The sequence below is a fragment of the Antedon mediterranea genome, chromosome 5 (assembly GCF_964355755.1).
Source record: "Antedon mediterranea chromosome 5, ecAntMedi1.1, whole genome shotgun sequence".
NCBI classification, from domain to species: Eukaryota; Metazoa; Echinodermata; class Crinoidea; order Comatulida; family Antedonidae; genus Antedon; species Antedon mediterranea.
The window spans coordinates 12,704,000-12,728,000 of NC_092674.1; the positions used below are offsets into that span (position 1 = coordinate 12,704,000).

The 24,001-nt window shown below is 33.3% G+C and overlaps 1 protein-coding gene across 1 annotated transcript in view; it reads right to left on the bottom strand.

The window, feature by feature from the left end:
- The window catches only part of LOC140048533 (uncharacterized), a 59,783-nt gene that overhangs the window by 23,009 nt on the left and 12,773 nt on the right, over window positions 1–24,001 (bottom strand). The window contains exons 4-5 of the mRNA XM_072093273.1: window positions 22,913–23,011; window positions 1,401–1,499 (exon numbers count right to left, since the gene is read on the bottom strand). Of these exons, the coding sequence (XP_071949374.1) occupies window positions 1,401–1,499; window positions 22,913–23,011 (198 nt within the window). The remainder of the gene's footprint in view (window positions 1–1,400; window positions 1,500–22,912; window positions 23,012–24,001) is intronic.

The window sequence follows — 24,001 nt, forward strand, 5'->3', positions numbered from 1 at the left end:
TTTATATACTAACTTTACAATTTTCCCTGCAAAATACTTCGATGATTTTTTTATATAATGAATTTGTTTTTTCTTTTTTTTTTCTTTTTTTTTACAGTATAATTTCATTTTGTTTAAACTACAGGCGTGGCCCGTGAAAAAAAAATCAAAATATATGTGTCGCCGTCAACGGCAAATATTGGAAGAGAGCAAAAACTACATCAACCCGGAAATCACGAAATAACTTTTATACCGCAGACGAATGAAAATCTGCCGATGAAATCAGAAAGGTTGTTTTAAAACCTTTTATAATATCTGCCTAAGAGAGAAATATTATTAAATCTACGTTTCGCGGTACATCTGAGATAGATAATGTAGGTAGTCCTATGCAAGGCGGAAATCTTTTTCCATTGTGCCCAGAAGTAACCATAATTTAAGTATAGATACACTAACATCGTTGAGCACATTTAGCTCGTAGTATCATGTACGTGCACATATAGCGCATCGCGTTGGTAAGTCACAAACATATTAGTGAAATGCACAACATTGCAGTAATATTTATTAATTCATAAAGGTTATGAAATAATCAAATTAAACAAAGGTCTATCCTTACACGTACGAAAAAAACACCAACAGTTATCTAACAACACGTATTCCTTACTTTCGCGCAAACACTGAAAGAACGAATGATTATATAAATGCTTAATTCTGGAATAGGTATGCACAATGTAAAACGCATAGCACCAACTCCGTGTCGGTTCTTACCCTAGCTGTTCCATGCGTCTAATGTCTTAGAAAAGATAGTATTAGTGTTTTTAATGTCTTATGTCATCGGTAGACTTTTAACAGTCGGCGGTAAAGTTACTTCCTAGTTCGTTATCACTTTGCGATTTCCGGGTTGCAATAGTCACAATAAAACCTCTGTACAAAACGCTTGCAGCTGTCCCACATGTGAACGTGGCATGTACATTTGATATACATTTGAGTCAAGATATTTCATGTTTCTCTCTTTAAACGTCAAAATGAACTAATATATTAATTATATTGTAAAATACTATGGTTTGGCTATTTAATATTATTGTGACTTACAAGTAATAAATATTAATTTATAAAGATTAAACAAGTTATTACAAAGTGTGACATCAGTTGTTACAAAACCTTGGTTAATCTGACTTTCCAATGTCAAGATTAACCTTGACGAGGCAGCGGTGTTCCGAACCATGTGAGGGATACAACCGTGCGCAGTACTCGACAATTAATTAGTCATCCTCGCCACAAACATGGTCTGTAATATGACCCGCGATGTGTTTGCTTCATTTAGGTATGTTATTATTGGCACGCCCTTTAAATTGTAAAATTAAACACTTTTTTAAATCACATTGAATTATATAGCACATATTATTTATGTGTGTAACACTTACTTTGGTCTGAAGATCCAATGTAGCACCTTCCTTGAGCAAAATGGAGCAAACATCTGTGTGGCCGTTTTGTGCAGCCAAATGTAAAGGTGACGCTCCAATCTGAAATATTACAAACATTACCTTATAGTATTTTCTCTCTCTAAACAAAGTATTATAATATTGTCCTGGAATCAATACGATGTGATCAATTAAATATGACGTTATAGATTTAAATAATGCTACATTGTTAAATTTAATAAAGAGTATTAACCCTTTTCTTTAAGATAATGTATTGTATACGTATACATTTTTCTTTCTTGTTTAACAATTTTTTATAGTGCTTTATAAATGTATAAAACAATTATAAATAAGTGTGTTTTTTTGCTTGAAAAGTAAACACTTCATCCGGTATTGCTAACTAGTCCGAGTGTAAATTATGATAAAGTGACCTTTGAACTGGCAGTTACAGCTAAAAATATATCTAGGCTCCAAATTCTGTTCAGGTAACACATTTTGACTGCTAAATTCTTACTATTGGTTTAATGTTACCGTTACTCTTGGAGGAGATATATGTCTTTTTTAAATGTTTTATAAAATCAAATAAAAATCTCGATTTATATCCATTTATTGTATCATTTTTGCATAAAATACAGTGTTGCTCTACACAACAATACAATGCAAAAACAGAAAACTGAAGAACCACGAAATATAATTTTCTAACCTCCAGTGAGTGCCATAAAGGCATGGTAACAATGATTACGGAATCTATTACGAGAGGTGATGGACCTTTTCTTTGAACGTCAAATTAGTGCATTTGATATGTTGGGTCTTGCAAAATTGAAAGTGTTTCCTCCGTAAAGTCTCTTATAAAAATGAATCAAATTGAGATCTGCTCAATTATAAGTACAGTAGTCTTATACGTGAAGCATAACTAACAATACGTTACAGCTAATTCTTACATGTGGTCCCGGTAAACTATAAAACAATGAATAATGAGAATACTTTCAATTACAGATTTATAACAAAAGACGTATGACTAATGGAAGGGTTAACTCCTAAAGATTTGAGTTTACGCAACAGTAAAGCCTATTTGATACTCTCAGTAATGAGGTCGTGCCATTTAAGATCACTAGTGATTTATTTGCAATCTCAGCTTCAGAGTGGGTACCGTACCGTATTTAATTTTTTAGGTGATTTTCCTTTTTTGTGGGTTACTGTATAGGTTGAAAATACTGTATGGGTTGAAAAAAGTAGTAAAAATACTGTTTAGTTTATTAGTATAGAGTACTGCAAACCATAATAGTAGGTAACATTTGTAATTGAGGGCGTTTTATTTGACACGACAAAGTATATGAACTCCCCAAAAACGTACCGTATCATAATGTAGTATATTTTACATAATAAACAATGAAAGTTCTTTCTAACAGAATTTTTTTCTCGGGTTACTCGGATGCCGTATTTTTTTATTTTTTTATTTATTGTAATGCGCCGTGTTCTTTATATCTTTGATTGTATATTGTTTTTCAATAAGCCGTGCGGAGGATTCAGGTAATTTCTCTTTGTATTAAAGGGTAACACCGCGGCTTTAAAATGTATATTGCTTAATAAAATATAAAGCTTTTAATCAACATTGGTAATAACCGTGCCTAATTTTAGACAGCACTCAGGCAAAAGTTAAGTCGCTTTAAAAAAAAAAGTTGTTCTATAAGACAATACCAAAGTACGCATGTGGTGAGGTGGAACTAATTCGCCTTAAACATAATAGTTTTAAAATATCATAATAAAACTCAACTATTTAAATAGCTGATAATTAGATATGTGCGCGCGTGCAATTTAACAATCTAAATTAATATTTATTTACTAAATTGTTTTATTTTCGAAAAACGTTGTTGTTATAGAACACAGTAATTGATTGGTGTAACTTCACACTAACGATATATTGAAACATTATATTAATCAGTCTCCTTTATATAGACCTTGGTCATATGCGATGATTTGAAATTCAGATAGTTTTAGTATTGATATAATGTTACTGAGGTGTAGTAGTATGCCACATGCAATGTGGATTGTTGAACATTTTAATGTATTGATGATAAAAAGTATATTATTATTGTAACCGAATTTGTCATGATATACGATTAATTTAAATCAGTTTTTGCATCATGTTATGAGGTATAGTAGTATTATATAATTATTGTAACCGAATTAACATTTTAAAAGTTTTATAGAATACAAATACTGGTACATAATGTCCGACACTCCACACTAAACATGGCCATGCATTTAATACTAAACATTGTATTACATTGACAAGTCAGAATGTTATAAGGTACTTGGTATCGAAACTATACTGAATGACCAAAAGGTAAACCAGTAATGTAAACTTACGTCTTGCAAGACAGTTTCGTCTAGCTATCAGCTTGACTTCTTCAGTTGCTATGCGTTATTATGGCGCCGATTGGTCTCCTTTCCAGCCACTGGATGTTTTTGTTGTGTAGCGATTAAGTTTTTAATTTTGTTAGATGGTGTAAAGTATGTCCGTATGTTATATTTTTTAACTGCTGATGTCAGCAATTTTTACTAGTTGGCCTTTTTTCTACCCAACTAAGCCATATATTTTCAAAATATAAATGTAATTTCTGAGGATTTAGCAGCTCTATTTTGTTCAAAATGTTCTTAACCCAGCCCCAAACAAACCTGCAATTTGTTTTAGACTGGATGATAAAGATTTCGATAATTAGGAAACAATCGTCCGTATTATGCATAACGTTATGAAACACGTATATAAATATACATAGGCCTACAGTAATTTAGTTTGCTTATACCTACGGTCATCACAATTGGGATAGACAGCCATTTCACGACAGTAATTGTAATAATATGAAGAACATGATAAGAGAATTTTAAAATAAGTTAGTTTGATTATGTTACTTATTTTAGTTTATGTTATGTTTGAAAGTATTTTCACGGACACAAAATCAAACAGCTTAGAAATGCTCCGTTAAGTATAACCGTTTTATTCAATGATTGAATATGTGTGTATGGTACGTATGGTAACTGAAAATAACAGAAAGTATAATTCCTTCAAATTGATATTCAAATACAGTAGTACATATAAAATACTTTAAACCTTGCTATCATATAAATATGATTATATATGCTATATTATTGTTAATTAAATTGTTACATAGTTTGTTGTTTACATACAGTATCTTTTATAGTATGACATAACTTACAAAGCTGTGAGCCTATGGATTCAGCACAATGAAAAACATATCTGAATTTCTACTGTTAAACTTTAATACCTAAGAATGAGAAAACTATAACTGACAATCTACGAAATCTATAAAACTATTAAAAAGTACAAAATACAACAAATGTAAGCATTAAGGGATCACCCTAAACATAACCATCAAAAAGGTACATCCAGTCGCCTTTTCAACACTATCCCTGTTGCCATAGCAACTAAGAAGAAACCATCCCGCAAAAACCTAGGCTATACATCATCTCGCGCACATGTGTGCATACTGTGTGGAACTAGGCCTAGTTCACCCTTCGAACTATACACAATCAAAAAACTATTATATAGATTCTCAAAATGCAATAACATTAATATGTATCCTAAATATATCTAAAACAAGCTGATTCAACAATTATAGTGATTTATCCATTTTAAACTAATATTTCTTACCTATAAAGGTACGACTGAAGTTTATGACTGATTCATCTACAGTGGGAAAGCCACTTCGCGTTTTGACCGTTAAATCGTGTAAAATCGACTTACTTCCGCATTGACGATTTTGAAGCGCCACCTATCGTTGAAAACTGAAACCACGATTTTTCGTCGCCTAGCAAATAAGTGCTGTTTTATTTTAAGCTCTCATGAACATTTAAGAACCGCCCAACATTACCTATTATGGTAAAAGCATTTCCTAATAAGTATTATTGAATAACCAATCGGTTTCCTTCAAAGAAACCGAAGCTAATACAATACATTCGGCGACTGAAGTCGGGACTCGTGAAATTTATAAATGTGGTACGATTTGACTACTGTTTTGTTGTCCATTTTCTGAATAGTCGGAGGTGCATCCCAACAAATTAAAACAATTATAATCAATTGTTTTATCAAGAATAATATTAGTTTAATCGAGTATGATATATTTCTATCCTGTTCAAAATTTGTTGGTGTATTCTCAGGCCTCGAAAGGTAGGTACATTTTCTAGCTGTGAGCGTGGTTTCGGCAACGCGAGACACGTGTGTCAGTATAGGCGATAGCGAGACGTGTGTTGTACTGTGTTGATGCTGATCCGATAGTCGTTAAGTTGTACTGATTACGAGTATCATTGGTCCTGGCCGGCCTAGCCTGGTGATCTGATCCCCGCAAAAAAAAATACTTTTTTTCAATCAGTATTAATATTATTATTTTATTTTTCATTTATTATTTGATTTATTAGGCTCAATAGATGCCTAGCAGGCTACTAGTACTAGTAGGCCTAGATTATATAAATAATAATAGTAAATACTGTAATTTAATTAATAAAATACAGCTTCCATTTGCCTTTTATGTCATCATATAATATTATAATTATATATACAACCAGACATTAACATTTTTTTTAAATAATATTTATTATTTTTTCTGACACTTTCAGGAATCGTTGATGATGCAGAGTTCTTTGTCTTTGTGACTTCAAACTGAGAGTGAAGTGGATAAAAAGATGACACCGGTACCTACCGACATTGTCATACCCAAACTATAATTTAATTATTTAAAACAAAATGTTGAATTACAAATATATATGTATGTTGCAGAGGATTTAGATGAATTACAATACAAATATTTATGTTGAATGCAAACCTACTACACTATACTCTGTAAATTATGTTATTGTCATGTGGTAGATCTTAAAAATTGAATATTTATTGTATGTTAGGCCTATTTTATATTTTATTAATACTGTATTAGTTTAATATTACTATTATTATAATTTATATTATACAGTACTAGGCTAGTTTGTACATGTTTTTACCCAAAAAAAATGAATAAATAATTTGTTATTCAATCTAATTGCTTGATTGTTCATCAATAACAAAACAATTGTAAGCAAGTATATAACAGTTCTTGTTAACCGCTTATTTCAGGTCATATTATTAATATTAGCTAGGCCCGACGCGCCCGATCACAACGTCACTAAGTGACTTTCCGCACCTGGAACAATCGGTCGCTAATAGGGCTAGGCCTCGGACTCGTATAAAAGCTATTATAATAGTTATGATAAATATTCCTCAACTAAAATGTATACTGTGATAAATAAACAAGTAATAATATACGTTGTATTGGAATGTATTTATTTATATGAATTATTATACGCGGACAATTATAAACATCGCGTATATCGTTCGATATAAATAAATTCATAAACACGATGACGATGTGTTTACAAAATGGCGGTTTCGCTAGTTTTCGATGGAACAAATAGTGGTACCTTTAGTTTGAATAGTCGGAGCTGCATCCCAACCACCGAATTTTGTATCTTAATATCGTATTCTGTAGATTATTAATTTTTCTAACAGGGATTTTAAATTCAGGACTGTTCAATTTTTCTAAATATTTTATTTTAATGATTTTCTAGGGTACAATTTCGAAAAAAAGACATTGGTTGATTTTGCCGTTAAATTACAGATTATCGTTTTGTTCAAATACATTTAATTTTACATGACAATATATTAAAACCATTTATGAATTTATTTCACTAACAATATTTTTCCAATAATCAGCTAAATTTACAAATATTGTGTTTTTCCAACACCCTAAAATTTAGCAATTTTGAACTAAATTAGAAAAGTAGGGCGCCCTCTCCGAGTCGAAATTTGACACGATTTGTCGACTGGCTGTCCCACTGTCTAACTATAGGCAAAACAGGGCCGCGAAAAGTTACAATATGAAACGCCACAAATATTGTATGGAAGGCAACTGCGGCCAGCATAAGTATAGGCCTAGGCTTTGCTTGCTTTGGTCGGCTCCACGTTGAGTAGGCTATGGGTACTAAAATGAATTGAGGGCACAGGTTAACTTTAATATAGTTACTAATTGTTTGGATGTGTTCCTGTCCTAAATACAACGCAATATAACAAAATTCAACCATTTCAAAAACTTTTTTTATTTTTAGTGTAGGCCTATACCTTCACTTTTTATGTAGGCCTAATGTTATACCTTTTCAAAATATTTTACTATAATATTATTGTATACATTCAATTTTTAAGGTTTTTTTCATACATTTTTTAACATTATTTTACTATATACTTTTACGACAGTATTTTTCAATATTTATCTCACGTTTTCTGCTTTTATGGTTATTTATATATCTTTTTTTTAACCATTTAAATCCATTTTATGTGTATTTTTCTTGTTATCTTGTATACATTACTCTATACTACTATATTATTCTAGATTAGGATTTTTGGATTGTGGATGGTTTCTGTTAAAGTTGTTTTTGGCCGGATTTTGTTCTAGGCCTAGCCTATGCTGAGACACAGCTAGCTCGCCTAGTGAGCGGCGTGAATACAGGTCAACCCGTACCCATGCCAACTCGTACCCACCAACTCGTACCCAAATTTTGGCTTACTCGTACCCAAAATTTTGGCTGACCCGTACCCATCATTGGCTGACCCGTACCCATCATTGGCTGGCCCGTACCCAAGTTTAATGCTATTTAAAGTATATTTATATTACATTTAAACCCAGTTTTATTAAATTTTTAGATACCAATCATATGTTCGATATTATAATGGCAAAAACTATTGACCTAAAATGTATAATAATATGTACAGACTCGTACGAAAAAAGCACAGCTTTCATCGTATTTGCGTACGTCGTATTTGGTAAAGTTAATACTTGAGGGCGCTGTTTTATATGGCTCTGTGGAAGATGTCAGTGGTCGGCTGTGCTGCATTCTATTTTTTTTTTATTTATGAGTTATTAATCTATTATTTTCTACGAATAGTAGTACATGGAAATTGAAATACCCACTAGTCTGTGATGATGAAAACTTGAATTATTAAAAGTAAACATGAATATCTTTTATACATAATTTGTATTTTCATTTTATTTTACAGATAATGAGTAATGTGCTTTTTGAAAATCGTTTTAAAACGAATGGTTTTTGTTGTTTTGTTTTGCAAGTTTTGGAAAATATTAAACTGTTTTAACATTTCGAAAATATTTAATACATTTTTAAATAGTCACTCGTATTTTAAAATCACGAAACTATTTAAGTGGATACCAGCCTCATTGCTGCTATGAGCATTTAGTAGTAGATTAGATTATTGCCGTTTATCTAGTATACAATGACGATGTGAGAGTAATAATAAAAGGTAACTACTGTACTAACCTCCAATAATTTAACATTTAATTACAAACGACGACATTTGCTGTTATTACGTTTTCATTTTATAATGATTATTACTGTATTATTATGACTAAAAACCGAAATAAATACTACTAAAACTTAAAAAAATCATCTTATCGCTGACAGATACGTAACTACTCAGACACGTGTAGGTAGGCCTTCAGAACGTTTATATTATTTTAGTAAATAAGACGACATCCGTTGCCATGGAAAAACGATCGTAGTTCATTTCATTTGTCTTATTTGACACATTATAGAATGCGTATTTTTTTTTTTTTAAAGGGAATCCCTCGTCAGCAAAAACACGTAGCTGTAAGTTATTGAGGAAACATCTACCAAAAATGTTTAATTACCGTAAACAAACAGATAATTTTACTGAATTATTTAAGAAAAAAAATAAATAGAAAACGATCATACGCCACATTGCGTTGCCTATTTTTGGACACACTACAAATGGACCCGTACAAATGCGTTTTTTTTTTAATAATAAAGAGGAATCCCCATTCAGCAAAAACACGTAGCTGTTATAGAAGAAAATCTGCCAAAATGTTTAATTGCCTTAGGCTACAGTACGACAGTACGTGTATATGATCATTTCACTGAATTATTAATAAATAAAATATATGGAAAATGATCATACGTCATTACTAAGTCGTCTCTTTGACGCCGGCCCTATAAATGCGTGTTTTTTTATAATAAAAGGTTAATCCCGGTCAGAAAAAACACGAAATCTACGAGTAATTCGACCCCATAGCCCGGCAGGCTTTTTGCTTAAAACAGGGTGTTGTTAATTCAACCAATTTTAAATATACCAAATACAATAGAAATAATTACTTGATCGAATGTAATCAGGGAAGATAATTAGAATAAAATAAAAGAATAAAAATTGATAAGTCCCGTGATAAGTATAAAATTATACGTTGTTGGTACTTTACCTGGGCTTAATTGAATTGTAATACTAACTATACAACAGTTAAAATATTTTTTTTATTAATTAATGTTCTCTTACGTAAATAAAAAAGACACATCAAACATACGTTTATAAAACTATAATACTAGATTTAAATAAATGTTAACAAAATATATGCCTAATTAAACGAAGTCTACAATCAAATCAATGGTCATTTTTATTAGCACACATTTCACCGAGACCTGTAAAATAAAAAAACAATTTAAATATAAAAATATTCATACGGCAAAAGCATACCACTAGTTTTGCGCCGATCAAATCATTACAAGTAATTATTCAAACTAGATGGCACGCTCGCTTCGCTCGCGTACCATCTAGGTCGTGCCCACAGATGGTTCTCGAATACTAATAAAGTCAGCGTTAAAAAACTGGCGATTTCAAATGTACGTACATGTCGTTTACTGGAACGAATAAATAGACACTGTGATCTTATGTACTCAACTAAAATTAGCACCCTGGGAATTACTTCCGAAAAAGAAACTTGTCACAAAATGAGACCAATTGTTTAAGTCAAATTTAAACAAACTTAATGTGTGTTTTATATGTAACATTAGGGTTGAGGGATGGGGAAGAGGATGGTGCAAAGAGGAACAGTTTTTGAATATATTCTTTATCTATTTATTCTTTATTTATTTAGTAACGAAATATTAATTGTTTTCATGTTTTACAAATAATATACCACTAAACACAGTAAAACATTGCGATGTAATACTTTTTTGAAACTATCACCGTCCTAGTCGATTGAAAAGTACAGTACGTGTATAACGACACATCACTACGACGTGTATATGTTTATATAATGTATAACAATTTGTGAAAACCACCTCTATTCGGGGCAAATCATAAATTCGATTTAATCTTCAATAAATATTAAATTATCTAACTCAACTTAATTAGTAGGCCTAATGGTTTTCAATTGTTTCTTAGAGCTAATTCATACTTAAGTTGGTTCCTAGGGATGGGGAAGAGGATGGTGCAAAGAGGAACAGTTTTTAAATATATTTTTTATCTATTTATTCTTTATTTATTTAGTAACGAAATATTAACTGTTTTCATGTTTTACAAATAATATACCACTAAACACAGTAAAACATTGCGATGTAATACTTTTTTGAAACTATCACCGTCCTAGTCGATTGAAAAGTACAGTACGTGTATAACGACACATCACTACAACGTGTATATGTTTATATAATGTATAACAATTTGTGAAAACCACCTCTATTCGGGGCAAATCGTAAATTCGATTTAATCTTCAATAAATATTAAATTATCTAACTCAACTTAATTAGTAGGCCTAATGGTTTTCAATTGTTTCCTAGAGCTAATTCATACTTAAGTTGGTTCCTACCCTACCCACCAAAGTTGTTCTGCGTTTAGGGCATGTGATGCACTGTAGGCCTATCCTCTACTGGCTTTACAACGCTACTCATGCCAGTGAGGGAAGGGTGATGATGTGGGTGGTTTAACTGCAATAATAAAGATTTGTACATAAATATACTGCGACTGAAAACGCTAGCTCATTATCCGTTTAAAAAAAATTATATCCAACCTCTGCAGCACAGATTGAAAAAAAAATGGATCGAATTTCTGTTATGAGTATTATACAGTACTTTCCTTTACGACGCCTGAGGGAATAGAAACTTGTGGAACGACACAGAGATTGGAATGTTCCATTCTTCGCAAATCAATACATTTGTATAAACGTATATTAAATCTATCAAAATAGTATTTTTTAAAGAAAATCGGCCTGTCTTCAACATTATGATACTGTACTCGAGCTGTTCAACCGGTTTTCAGCTATTAAAAACAATTATCGTAGGAGGAGATAGGAAAATGCGAAGCCTCCTCGCATTTTTGTGGCGGGTATTTTTCAAGATGGACATCCATTAGACAGTGTATACCACGATCGGAAAACACCCCTATTTGGGGCAAATCTTTGAACCTAAATTCGTTTTAATCGTCAATAACTAATTATCTAACTTAATTTAATTAGTAAACAGGGTTACATCAGGTGGTTAAAATCAGTACCGAAAGTACGAATCAACTTTACATACCATCGAGTAAAAATTCTAAAAGTAAGGCGCGATTTAACGAATTTTGCCCTTACGTAAATTTATATATAGATTGGGTACGAGTAGGCCAAATAATGGGTACGAGTAAGCCAAAAATGGGTACGGGTAAGCCAAAAAATGGGTACGAGTAAGCCAAATACTTGGGTACGAGTAAGCCAAATATTTAGGTACGAGTTGGCATGGGGGTACGGGTTGGTTTGGGTACGGGTTAGCCAAAGTGGGTACGAGTTGACCAATTATTTGGGTACGGGTTAGCCAAGTTGGGTACGAGTTGGCATGGGTACGGGTTGGTTTGGGTACGGGTTGAGAATACAGGTCAACCCGTACCCATGCCAACTCGTACCCACCAACTCGTACCCAAATTTTGGCTTACTCGTACCCAAAATTTTGGCTGACCCGTACCCATCATTGGCTGGCCCGTACCCAAGTTTAATGCTATTTAAAGTATATTTATATTACATTTAAACCCAGTTTTATTAAATTTTTAGATACCAATCATATGTTCGATATTATAATGGCAAAAACTATTGACCTAAAATGTATAATAATATGTATGATTTGAATTCTCGGCCGGGTTTTTTAGCCCAAGACAGAAATATTTTTAAGTTTGAGGATACTAGCAGTGTAGTATTTTCGGAATTAACGAAATCAGAAGAAGTTTTTTGTTCGATTCCTGAAGGTTCTCCTGCCTCTGTGAACTTTCCAATTGATTCCAGTTTTCCATGTGCCCCTGAGCTATCTAACAATAAAATATTATACACCAATGCCCAGAGCATTATGAACAAAATTGACGAACTAAGAGTAGTTGTGTTAGATAGAAACCCAGATCTGATAGCCATCACAGAGTCATGGACAAACGAGAAAATTAACAATGCAATTCTAAAGTTAGATGGGTATTCTTTGCTGTGTAGGCAAGATAGACTTGATACGAAAGATGGGCGAGGTGGTGGGAACTTACTTTATGTTAGGGAATCTATTGCTGCAACAGATTTAACTGATATTTCGCAGGATTTCAGCAATTCTGTTTGGGCTGAAATCCACCTAAAGGAGCGTCGGAAAGCCATTATTGGTATTGTCTACCGGTCACCTAATAGTTCACTTCACAATAATATACAAATGTATGTACCTATGAGAGAAGTTTTAAATAAGTCGTGTCCTACAGTTATAATCGGAGACTTTAATTTTCCAGGTATTGATTTGGAAAATTTAGAGTCTAATTTGGATGGTCAGGATTTTTTGGATTTTGTTCAAGATGCATATCTTACCCAACATGTTGAATCAGCGACTAGAGGAAATAACATTTTGGATCTTATTTTAACTAATGAACCTAATATGGTGTCTGATGTTGCTTGTGTTGGTAGACTTGGGTCTAGTGATCATGATATGCTAGAATTTTGTTGTAATATTGATACGCTGATTAATGATAGTACTGAATATGTCTTTGATTTTAGGAGAGCCAACTGGAATAATATTAGAGATGTGCTTGTAGAAGTGGATTGGCCCAGCCTAACTGAACTTCCATCTATTTCTGAGTCATGGTCAAAATTTGAAGATGTTTATAATTCTGTCATAAGGGATAACATACCTTTAAAATTGAGAAGACATAATAGAAAACCGCCTTTTATCAACAGAAAAGTTATTCGTTCAATTCGGAAAAAGAGAAAACTATGGAAACGCTACTGTAATTCGAGGGATTCCATAGACTTTGAAATTTATAAGAGATTTTCCAATAGGGTCAAGTCTAAAGTAAGGAGTGCCAAGAGAAAATTTGAGAAAAAATTGGCTGATAACTGTAAGCGCGATCCTAAGTCTTTTTATAGTTACATCCGATCCAGTACTAAAACTAAAGATTCAGTGGGGCCCTTAGTTAATGATGAAGGGAATATAGTTGTTGACGACAAGGAAGCTGCTGAAATTTTTAATAATTACTTTACATCCGTGTTTACAATTAACTCTAATTTTATTCCACCTTATTTACCTAACGAGTTTGAAAATGATGATATTTTAACCACTGTACTGTTTACCCCACAGAGACTCTTAAAATTGATGCAGAAACTTAAACCTAACAAATCACCGGGACCTGATCATTTGAGTTCAAGAATTTTGTTGGAGACTGCTAGTGTTATTGCGACTCCTTTAGCCCGTCTATTTCAGAGATGTTTTGACGAAAATTATGTTCCTCCTTTATGGAAGAAAGCCAATGTTTCCCTTATTTTTAAAAAAGGATCTAAGAAATCACCGGCAAACTATAGGCCTGTTAGTTTAACTTCCCATTTTTGTAAATTGATGGAATCTGTCTTGAGGGATGACATTATTGATCATCGTGACTCGTTACATTTACTGAATACATCCCAACATGGGTTCTTGAAAGGAAGATCTTGTCTGACAAATTTACTAATGTTTCTTGAGAAGGTGACATGTGATATTGACCAGGGTTTACCAGTAGATGTAATTTATTTTGATTTCCAAAAGGCCTTCGATAAAGTTCCTCATGTAAGGTTGATGTATAAAGTTTTGGCTCATGGTATTGAAGGTCCATTTGGCATGTGGATACAAAACTGGCTTAGTGATAGATCTCAAAGGGTTGTTGTCAATGGTAGGAAATCTGAGTGGGCCCCTGTTCATAGTGGTGTGCCTCAGGGTTCGGTCCTCGGACCGGTGCTTTTTCTCATTTTTATTGATGACATAGATTTTTCCATTGATTCTTCATTGTTGTGATTCTTCATTGTTGAAATTTGCTGATGACATTAAATTGTTTGGAAGTGTGCGTTCCGAGGTTGATCCTGAAGTACTACAAAATGATATTGACAAGTTATCACTTTGGTGTCGTGAATCCCTAATGAGCTTTAATAGTAGTAAATGCTATGTCATGCACCTAGGATTTAATAATCCGAATCATTCTTATGAACTTGATGGGGTTATCGTAAATTCATGGAATGCTCTCCCTGCCAGTACAGTAGAAGTTGACACAACCATACTATTTAAAAGAAAATTTCAGAAGACGAGGGGGGTTAATAGAGGGCCACGACCGGCCCACTAGCCTCTTGCACCACTCATTTAGAGTGGTGTACGGTGAGTTACGGTGAGTTACGGTGAGTTACATTATATGTTGACAATGATTTTGAAAAAAATAAAATGAATGAATGAATACCATTGTTTATTTCATCCTACACAAAAATGAGAATGAGCGTGTTTGATATAATTGGAATCACGTTTATTGGATTATTAAATCTAATCCTTAACCTATTTCACATTGTATGCATTCACGTATCATGTACAATAATATCTACCATATTATAAAGAGCGTTTACCTTGGCAATAAGCAATTCAAAGTTGAATATTTTAAATGTGAACAAATTCATCAAATGTGCCATGACAAGCACAGTAATCGGTGATACCATACAAAACACACATTTCATGGCTTTGATTAAATTTAATTCAATAGTTTGGAGTCATTTTATAACAAGTTTCTCTTTCGGATGTAATTTCCAGGGTTCGAATTGTATACGATTAATAAATCTACGTATCTGTATTATTTGTTCATGTCGACATGTATGCTGTTGTACACACATCCTTGCCTACACTTATTTATTTACGCCTAAACTTCACTACAGTACAATAGAACCTCTCTTTTTGAACACCCCTATTCAGGGAACAAGAACTCTAACTGCCAAATGAAACAACATCATAAAAGCAAATAAAAAAAATTAATAAATAATTATATTCATCATTATTAATACGTTGGTACTTTCTCTGGGTCGAAATTTGTTATTGGCTAATCGTTGGTTGCTAGATTTTAAATTCTTCTAGATTTATTCAGTCAGTACAGATCAATTATTAGGAGACAATTTTCGAAAGGTGAAGTTCCAAAGGTGACCTTTTATTAGGTGTTCTTTGTATTCTAAAACCATCTGTGGGCGCGACCTAGATGGTACGCGAGCGAATTGAGCAATGCATCTAGTATTATTAAATATCGTCAACAAAATGATAATGTTACTACTGGACAAGTGGTGGTCAATATAAACATAATAATAACCACCAAATATAATTGCTATTATTGTTACTCACTCTACCCAAAGACAATTCCTAAACGAATCGGATAGAACAAAAGACAAGAATTCCACCAAACGTTGTCACATTTAAGAATACATTGAACATCATTAACAATAAATTTGGTAAAAATATATTTTGTTATTAATTTTTTTTTATTGTTTGCTCTTTTTGGAAGTCAACAATACAGATGCATGTAACTTGTATTATCATATTGTTGTGACGTCTATAGTCTTTTGTGGTACACACTACTTATTTGCATGTTTTCCACAAGTGGGTTGGTTTACATAGACGAGGTATTTGTAAAGGGAGGAGTTACGGGCAGGAGGTGTTCGCACAACGAATGAAAAAAAGTGGTACCAAGTAAGATGTGCTGTGTATTTATTGTCTAAGCAAAACAAGTGGTGTAGAACCCGGAATCAGTATTCTTATATTGATTTTAGGAATCTGATTTATGTTAAGTTTTGAAATATATTATTGTGTTTGTTATTACGAGTCGGTAACTGCTGACGCTGTCTACTTAATAGTGATGAGAGGTGATATTGTTGGTCTGGCCATGATTGTTTTTGCGGGGTATTGATTAGTTCCGTGACTCGACGTCGTTGGATATATATGTATTCATAACTGATTGAAACTGTATTGGTGCTGGGATTCAGAACAGGTAGTGCTGGGATTCAGAACTGTTTGATTTTGGATTCAGAACTAGTAGTGCTGGGATTCAGAACTGTTGGTGCTATGATTCAGAACTGTGGGGAGTTGAATTCAGAACTGGTTGGTGTTTGAGGCGGATATGTTTGTGTGCTGGTTTGGATATTTACGGAATTAACCAACGGCTGTGATTGTTAGAATGTAAACGGCAGTAGTTGTGTGGTTGTATATCTTATGTTAATAATATTTATATTTAAGTATCTTATTTTTATAATTGGATATGTTCTAAATATAATAATTGTATTATCAGATTTTAAATTTGAATGTGAAATTGGCAAGAAGCATTTAAGTATGATATGGGTGGGTCAGGGTTGAAGTATTCTGGGGATGCGAATGATGATTTTTAGATTAATTTATTCAGAGATTTTCAGACCATGCTTTTTTGCGGGAATATAAAGAACCTACAGCCCTTTTAGCGTTGAAAACCGTTATATTTGGCCATGCGAAAGTGTTTCTAAATACAATAGACATAAGAATTCTATAACTAAAATACTGGACTTGTTAAAAGCAAATTTTGAGGGTCAATCCTGGAAATTGGGTATTGAAACTAGGAAACAATTACATTCAGAAACCATTGATAAATATGCGTCGGATATTATTTTATTGGGTAAGCAGATACAGAAATCAGATTCTTTTATGAGGGTTTATTTATTTTTATTTATATCTAGTCTTTTCGAAATTCTTTAGAAACAGCTCGGCTAGCCATATCCATCCAGCGTACTGTGGATGAACCTTCCTCTGGTACTTTATAAATAACCATCCCAAGTCACGTGTTAGTAATGAAAATACAACGCTAGCCGCTAGCGGGGATGTTCGCGCAAGTTTCTAATATATAGACAACATTGAATCGTCTAGTCGGGTTCAGTGGGTGATTCCTCCTTTTAATAGTAATTTTGATGATAGGAAAAATGCCGATAGATCTATAGTCGGACATTTAACTCTAAAATTATTTGTTGGCGTTGTGGTTTTGGGGGTCATATGCGAGTGGAATTTTATGCTAGAAAAGACAGGGATGGCCGTCCGTTAAACTAGAAACCCCGTTTGCAGGTAATTTTTGTAAAACAGTTAGGAACAATGGATGGGAAAATGCAAATGGGGTAGAAAATAAACATATCAATATGATAAAAGGTATTTGTCCAAATATTGGGGTAGGAGTAAATAATATAGACCTATCAGTCATTTTTTCTCTTAATGCTGGATTGCATAACAATAGTAGGGAGGTTCATGTTGCTTTATCGCGCTTAAATTCAATTTATATTTTTGTCGAAGGTAAACAGGCCAAATGTTTAGTAGATACAGGTGCCTCTATAAATCTTATTGATCATGACTGGTTGACTAGGAATTTACAGCTAAGGGCAGTGATCTTATCATTACTGGTTCCATATCCTTAAATAACAATACATGGTAATAGTTTCGTTGCTCCTATGAACGTTGCTAGGGAATTGTCTGAAGTTATAATGTTAGGCTCTCAATTTTTACCTAACCATGGGGCTAACATTAACTCTTTTGACTTTACAGAAAAAGAGTCAAATGCGAGTAGTTGCACGACAGGAAATTCCCGCACGTTTTCAATCTATAGTTCGTTCTCGGCTCTCAAATAAATTACCGAAGTGCACGATATGGTTATGTCAGGGTGGGCGACGCGTTCCGGCAATAGGTGTTTTGGTTGCCAATACTGCTTCCAGTGTAATTGATAACTGTGTTAATATAATTGGTAGGCCTAATGAATACGACAGATAAACCGGTAACATTGTATCCACGCACTAAATTAGGTACTTTCACTGATGTGATTGATGAGATTTTTGTCTGTCCATTTACGACCATTTCCAATAGGCCTAGTGTAGTAAGTGCTGTTTATCCTTTAGCTAACAATTCAGGGGATACGGACGCGGACCCACTAATTCAAGAGGTTTGGGCGAAATTAAAGCTTGATACTTCACATATGAATGTTAATGAAGTGGAGTTGATAACTACTATACATTACTTTCCCGAAATATCGATGTTTTTCAAGTAGAGGGTGGACCGCTTGGTAGATAGATACTCGGAGGTTGAACATACAATTTTGACTAACAACCATGGGCCAATAAGATCGCGACCATATAGGCAAGCCCCCTTATATGCAAGAGCGGATAAGTTAATGAAATGTTACAACAAGGGGTTATTAGAGAATCCACTAGTTTATGGAGTTTTCCGGTCTGTATGATTCTGAAAGCCGGGACAGATAAAAATAGATTTTGTATTGATTTTAGACGCCTGAACGACATTAGTGCCAGGGACAATTTCCTTTTACCAAATATTAACGATGCACTTGACAGTTTAGGGACAGCAAAGCCGAAATATTTTTCGACTATAGATTTGGCCTCGGGGTACTGGCAGATTAAGTTGGGTGAGAATTCAAAAGCTAAACTGCTTTTATTACCGAAGATGAACTTTATGAATTTAATGTTTTCCCTTTCGGGTTACACAATTCTCCGGCAACTTTCCAACGGGCAATGCAGGAAATATTACGATGGTTGAAATGGAAATTTGTTTTATGGTATCTGGATGACATAATTATTTTCAGTAATAGTTTGGAGGAACATTTATGTCAGTTGGAACAAGTGATGGATAAACTTCGGATGGCAGGACTAAAATTACAACCAATGAAATTTGGTCAAAGGCATGTTAAATACTTAGGTCACATAGTAAGTGAGAACGGGGTGGACACCGATCCTGAGAAATTACAATTTGTCCGTGACTAATATCCTACACCTAAAACATTATCTGAAGTGCGCTCTTTTCTTGGTTTTGGCTATTATAGGAAATACATAAAAACTTTTGTAAAATTGCTGATCCTTTAACTAACTTAACTAGGAAGAGGTGGGGTTTAGCAGGACGGAACTATGCAATAGAGCATTTGAGTTGTTAAAACAATTTATTAGAACCCCTAATTTTGGCCTTTCCACGCTTTGATGAGACTGAGTTTAAAGTACAGAATGATGCTAATCATTTATAATTGTGATTTATTTTGGCCCAGTATCAGGAAGGCAAGGGTACTTGAGCACACGGAACGGAATTATACCACCACTGAACGTGAGGCGTTAACGTTTGTAGAAGGTATAAAGAGATATGCCACTTATCTTCAGTATAGTGTGAAATACAATGACCACAATTTTGAATTTCACACTATACTGAAGATAAGGGGCGTATTTCTGTATACCTTAAAAATGCTATTTTCTAATAAACAAGCAATCGGTCGTTTAGCCAGATGGGCCAGTCCTATAACTTCGAATGATGTAATAATAATAATAATGATGATGCTCTTAGTGATTAAATAAATACACTTCTATAGAACCTTGTTTGACATGTGGGCAACCTGATATTGTGCCCTGTGTGTGACCTATTTTTCTATGGGATAATACTTATCAGGATAGTATATGTTGTGACAGCGCGAAATCGATTCCTTGTTGCGCTCCAAAAATTGCTGCTTCATCGCTTAGGAAGGGTAACCGAAATAAATACAAAGGGGAGCTATTAAATTAATACCCCAAATTTTCCAAGTGAAATAAATTTAAGAAGGCGTTATGATCGATGCGAATTCTAGTGTAGGGCTAATGTTAGCATATTTATTTAAGGGAGATTTTCATAAGAGCGATAGAAAGGCTAGGGAAGTAGTGTTACATTCTGATCAATATTTTGTTTAAAATGGCCTATTGTATCACATTTGGCATACTCCTTCTAAACGGCATGAGCCTGAAAGAAATTTAGTTCGGTTATACGTTCCAGGTACCTTTGTAGACTTGGTATTAAATCAATGTCATTACAATGTTCTTTCTGCTCATTTTGGGTTTCAACAAACTTATGACCGAATTCGTCAACGATATTTCTGGAAGGGCATGTATCTGGATAAAGATAATTGGTTACGATCTTGTATTTCCTGCGCGCAGTTCCCAGTGCATTTGAACGGATTGGTGTATTCTTGGGCATTAACCTGTTACAACGACCGGGAATCGATATGTATTATGCTTTACTGATCATTGTACTAGATGGCCCATACTAGTGCCGTTGAAAGAGACGGGAGCAGCTACGATAGCCAAAGTTCTGTTTGAATATGTTATGTGTGTACATGTGGATGTCCGGAAACTCTTTTGAGTGATCTCGGATCAAACTTTCTTAGTAAAATTGTTCTATAAGTATGTAGAGTAATACAAACACATAAAATAAATACCAGCGCATTTCACCCTCAATGCAACGCCATACAGGAGAGATACAATGCTCTTATCTTAGATTGCATTTCGCATTATGTAAATGAATATCATAATGATTGGGATAAATATTTACCGGCGATACAGTTCGCTTATCGTACAGCTCCGGCTACGAACTCTGTTGGTTATAGTCATTTTTACTATTTATATGGCAGGGAATATCGCCACTATCCCGAAAACATTACGAGATCATATGCATGTGTTAATAAGTCAGTTGGAGATATTTAGAGCTGTTTCTAAAAATCGGGCCGAGTTGAATCAAGCGAAAATGGAGGATATATATGACGAACGCGTCCGCGATGTAACATATTAAGTGAGCGATTCGGTTTGGGTGTATATACCTGCGTTAAAGAAAGGTTCATCACGTATATTATTGATATTATATATATATAATCGATATGCACGACCCACTAATAATAGTCCACATACGGATCCGGAGCAAATGAGTGAGCTGCCGGAATTCGAGATCGGGGACTGTCCGGAGGACTCATTTGAGCCGTTGATGGTCACCCATAATTTAAATGATATCGGTACGGAAATACCATTAACTATTCCTGGCATTCCTGAAAGTGACCAAGAGTTTGAAATAAAAAAATTCGGGTATGGTATCAAGTATAAGGCAAAATATGACATGTTAGAAAGTGATGCTATTTAGAATTGGTTATCCATCTGACTATTGTTCTATCACTGTTCGATTAATATAATTTAGCAACAGAGTCTGTATTTTAGATTATGTTAAATTCTCTAAAGCATGCGGTTATCATGTTGTCGGTGGGCGTATTTTGTGATATGTATTGTCTATAAATTAAACTGATGACAATTACCAAATTATTAATTTAAATGAATGTATAAATGAATCATAATATTATGTAGTGTACAGATGATGGCCTAATCAATAAAAAAAGAAAATGCTAAAAACAAAGTATATATAATTGCCATGGATAATGCGTATGTTGAGATATAAAAAAAGAAAACTTTAAAAACAAAGTTAAGTATATTAGAATTGGATAATGCTAGATATGTAGATTTGTATCATATTTGATCGAAATTGTCATGGGTCAATTTTTGTAGGGTGGGCGTATGTTGTGACGTCTATAGTCTTTTGTGGTACACAGTACTTATTTGCATATTTTCCACATCCTGTTGTTGGTTTAGACGAAGTATATTATTGTAAAGGGAGGAGTTCCAGGCAGGAGGTTGTGCACAACGAATGAATAACGTGAACGGTACCAAGTAAGATGTGTTATTGTCTAAGCATAACAATTATAAGCACTTTATTAGTTATCTCGCTGTTTGCGTTTTTTTCACGTTCGAACACGGTATCGTTGACCTAAACGCAACTCTATTAAACTGCGCCGAGTGTCGCATTGATTGCAACACACTGCGTCGATTGCAAGGTAGCGAACGCCGCAAGATAATGTCATGCAATTTAATGTTTACATTTTGTTGATCAGTCAGTCTGTGGAGCACATACCAATGAAGTCAATAATTATTCTCTCTTTTAGTTTTAACCTTTTTAGTTTATACTTTACATTCAATTATCTATGAAGGAAGAAATATAATCCACCAGTTTTAAACTAGATGATTTGAGCAGAGGCAAAATAAAAAAAAATATTCTTATCAATATGTTGTGAAATAAAACCCGACAAATCGGGTGTGGTTACATTACAAAATTATAGTAGGAACTGAATACATTTTCGTCGCAACAGCGATGATTCAACTACCGCGTAATTGTTGTAAAGAGAGGGGGTGAGAAATTGATAGATTAGCTTTTTGCTCTTGGCATGCTCTCATCCTTGTTCTTCTAATTCATTTATTCGTTTTAAAAATAAAGTTGGTGTAATCTTAACGTTTTATGTATATCTCAATTACTACCATTTTATATAATTAAGGTTTGTTTACAACATTGCTTTAATCGGGTTATATTTTTCACTGCACCTTTTGAATTGGCAAAATATGAATGTTTACATATTATATTATTTTTATGGTAAATAAACACTTTAGTTTGCGGAGATAGAAGTATATACAATTCCAGATTTATTAATAGGTAAAATTAAAATACACTTTATTACTTACGTTAGATTGAAGGTTGACATCTGCACCTGATTCAATCAAGTTCTTGCAAACAGTGACATTGTTGTAATAAGCGCCAATTAACAGGGCTGTTTCACCAGTCTATTGAAAATATTTAAATAAATACTTAAACAATTATCTTTTTAATTTTGAAGAAGAATTAATCAATATCCAATTCTATGTTTCCATTTATCATCACTAGAGTACATTTTTTCAAATAACTATTATCAATGACTAATTTTACTATTATTATGTTTTAAAATGTAATATTTTGTGTGTGACAGGACACATTTGTTTTGTTTTTACATCTACATTATTTGCTCTGATATAAAGTCAATGAATACGTTGAAGACATTTACAATGTTTGTTTATTTTAAGAAAGGTGAGGATAATAAAATATTAACAATAATATTTGGGGATAGACAGGTAAATTAAATGCTTAAAAGTAAATGTTAAATATGTTTTGTCCTAAAAAACATGAAAATATGCCTTTTTTGTTGTTTGTAATCCATAGAAAAAAAAACATGTTTTCATCATCAAGACAAATATACAGTTAAATTAAATGAAGAAACCCATTGGCTGGCAGCCAATTTGACTATTGTTTACTTTAAATATACAGTTGTTCAGTTAAAATGATTTGTTCTTGTTCAAATTGTTGTTCAACGTGAATAAATACTATGTGACATTGAAATGGCATATTCAACAACAACAACAATTAAAAATGCATATAAGGAAAATATAAGTTAACTGATGAGATTGTTTACTCTGTGAGTAAATTTGTAATTTATTAATTTATTGTATATAGAAATGTGGTACAAATTTCAGTACTCATTTTTACCGCCTAAAGAATTAAGTTGAAACACAATAATAATAATAATAATAACATAAGTTTGCTTAGTCATTAGCTATCCCCGTATTACAATGATTATTTTTTTAATCTTTACACGCATTGCATTAACAACAACGTCGTAATGTTGACCGGCAACGCAAACAAAGATTGTGAAAAATATTTGAATCGCTAGGTTATTCGTTTATTCAAAGATGACAATAAATGGAATATTCCGAAAAATTTCCGTTAACTGCTTAGATTAT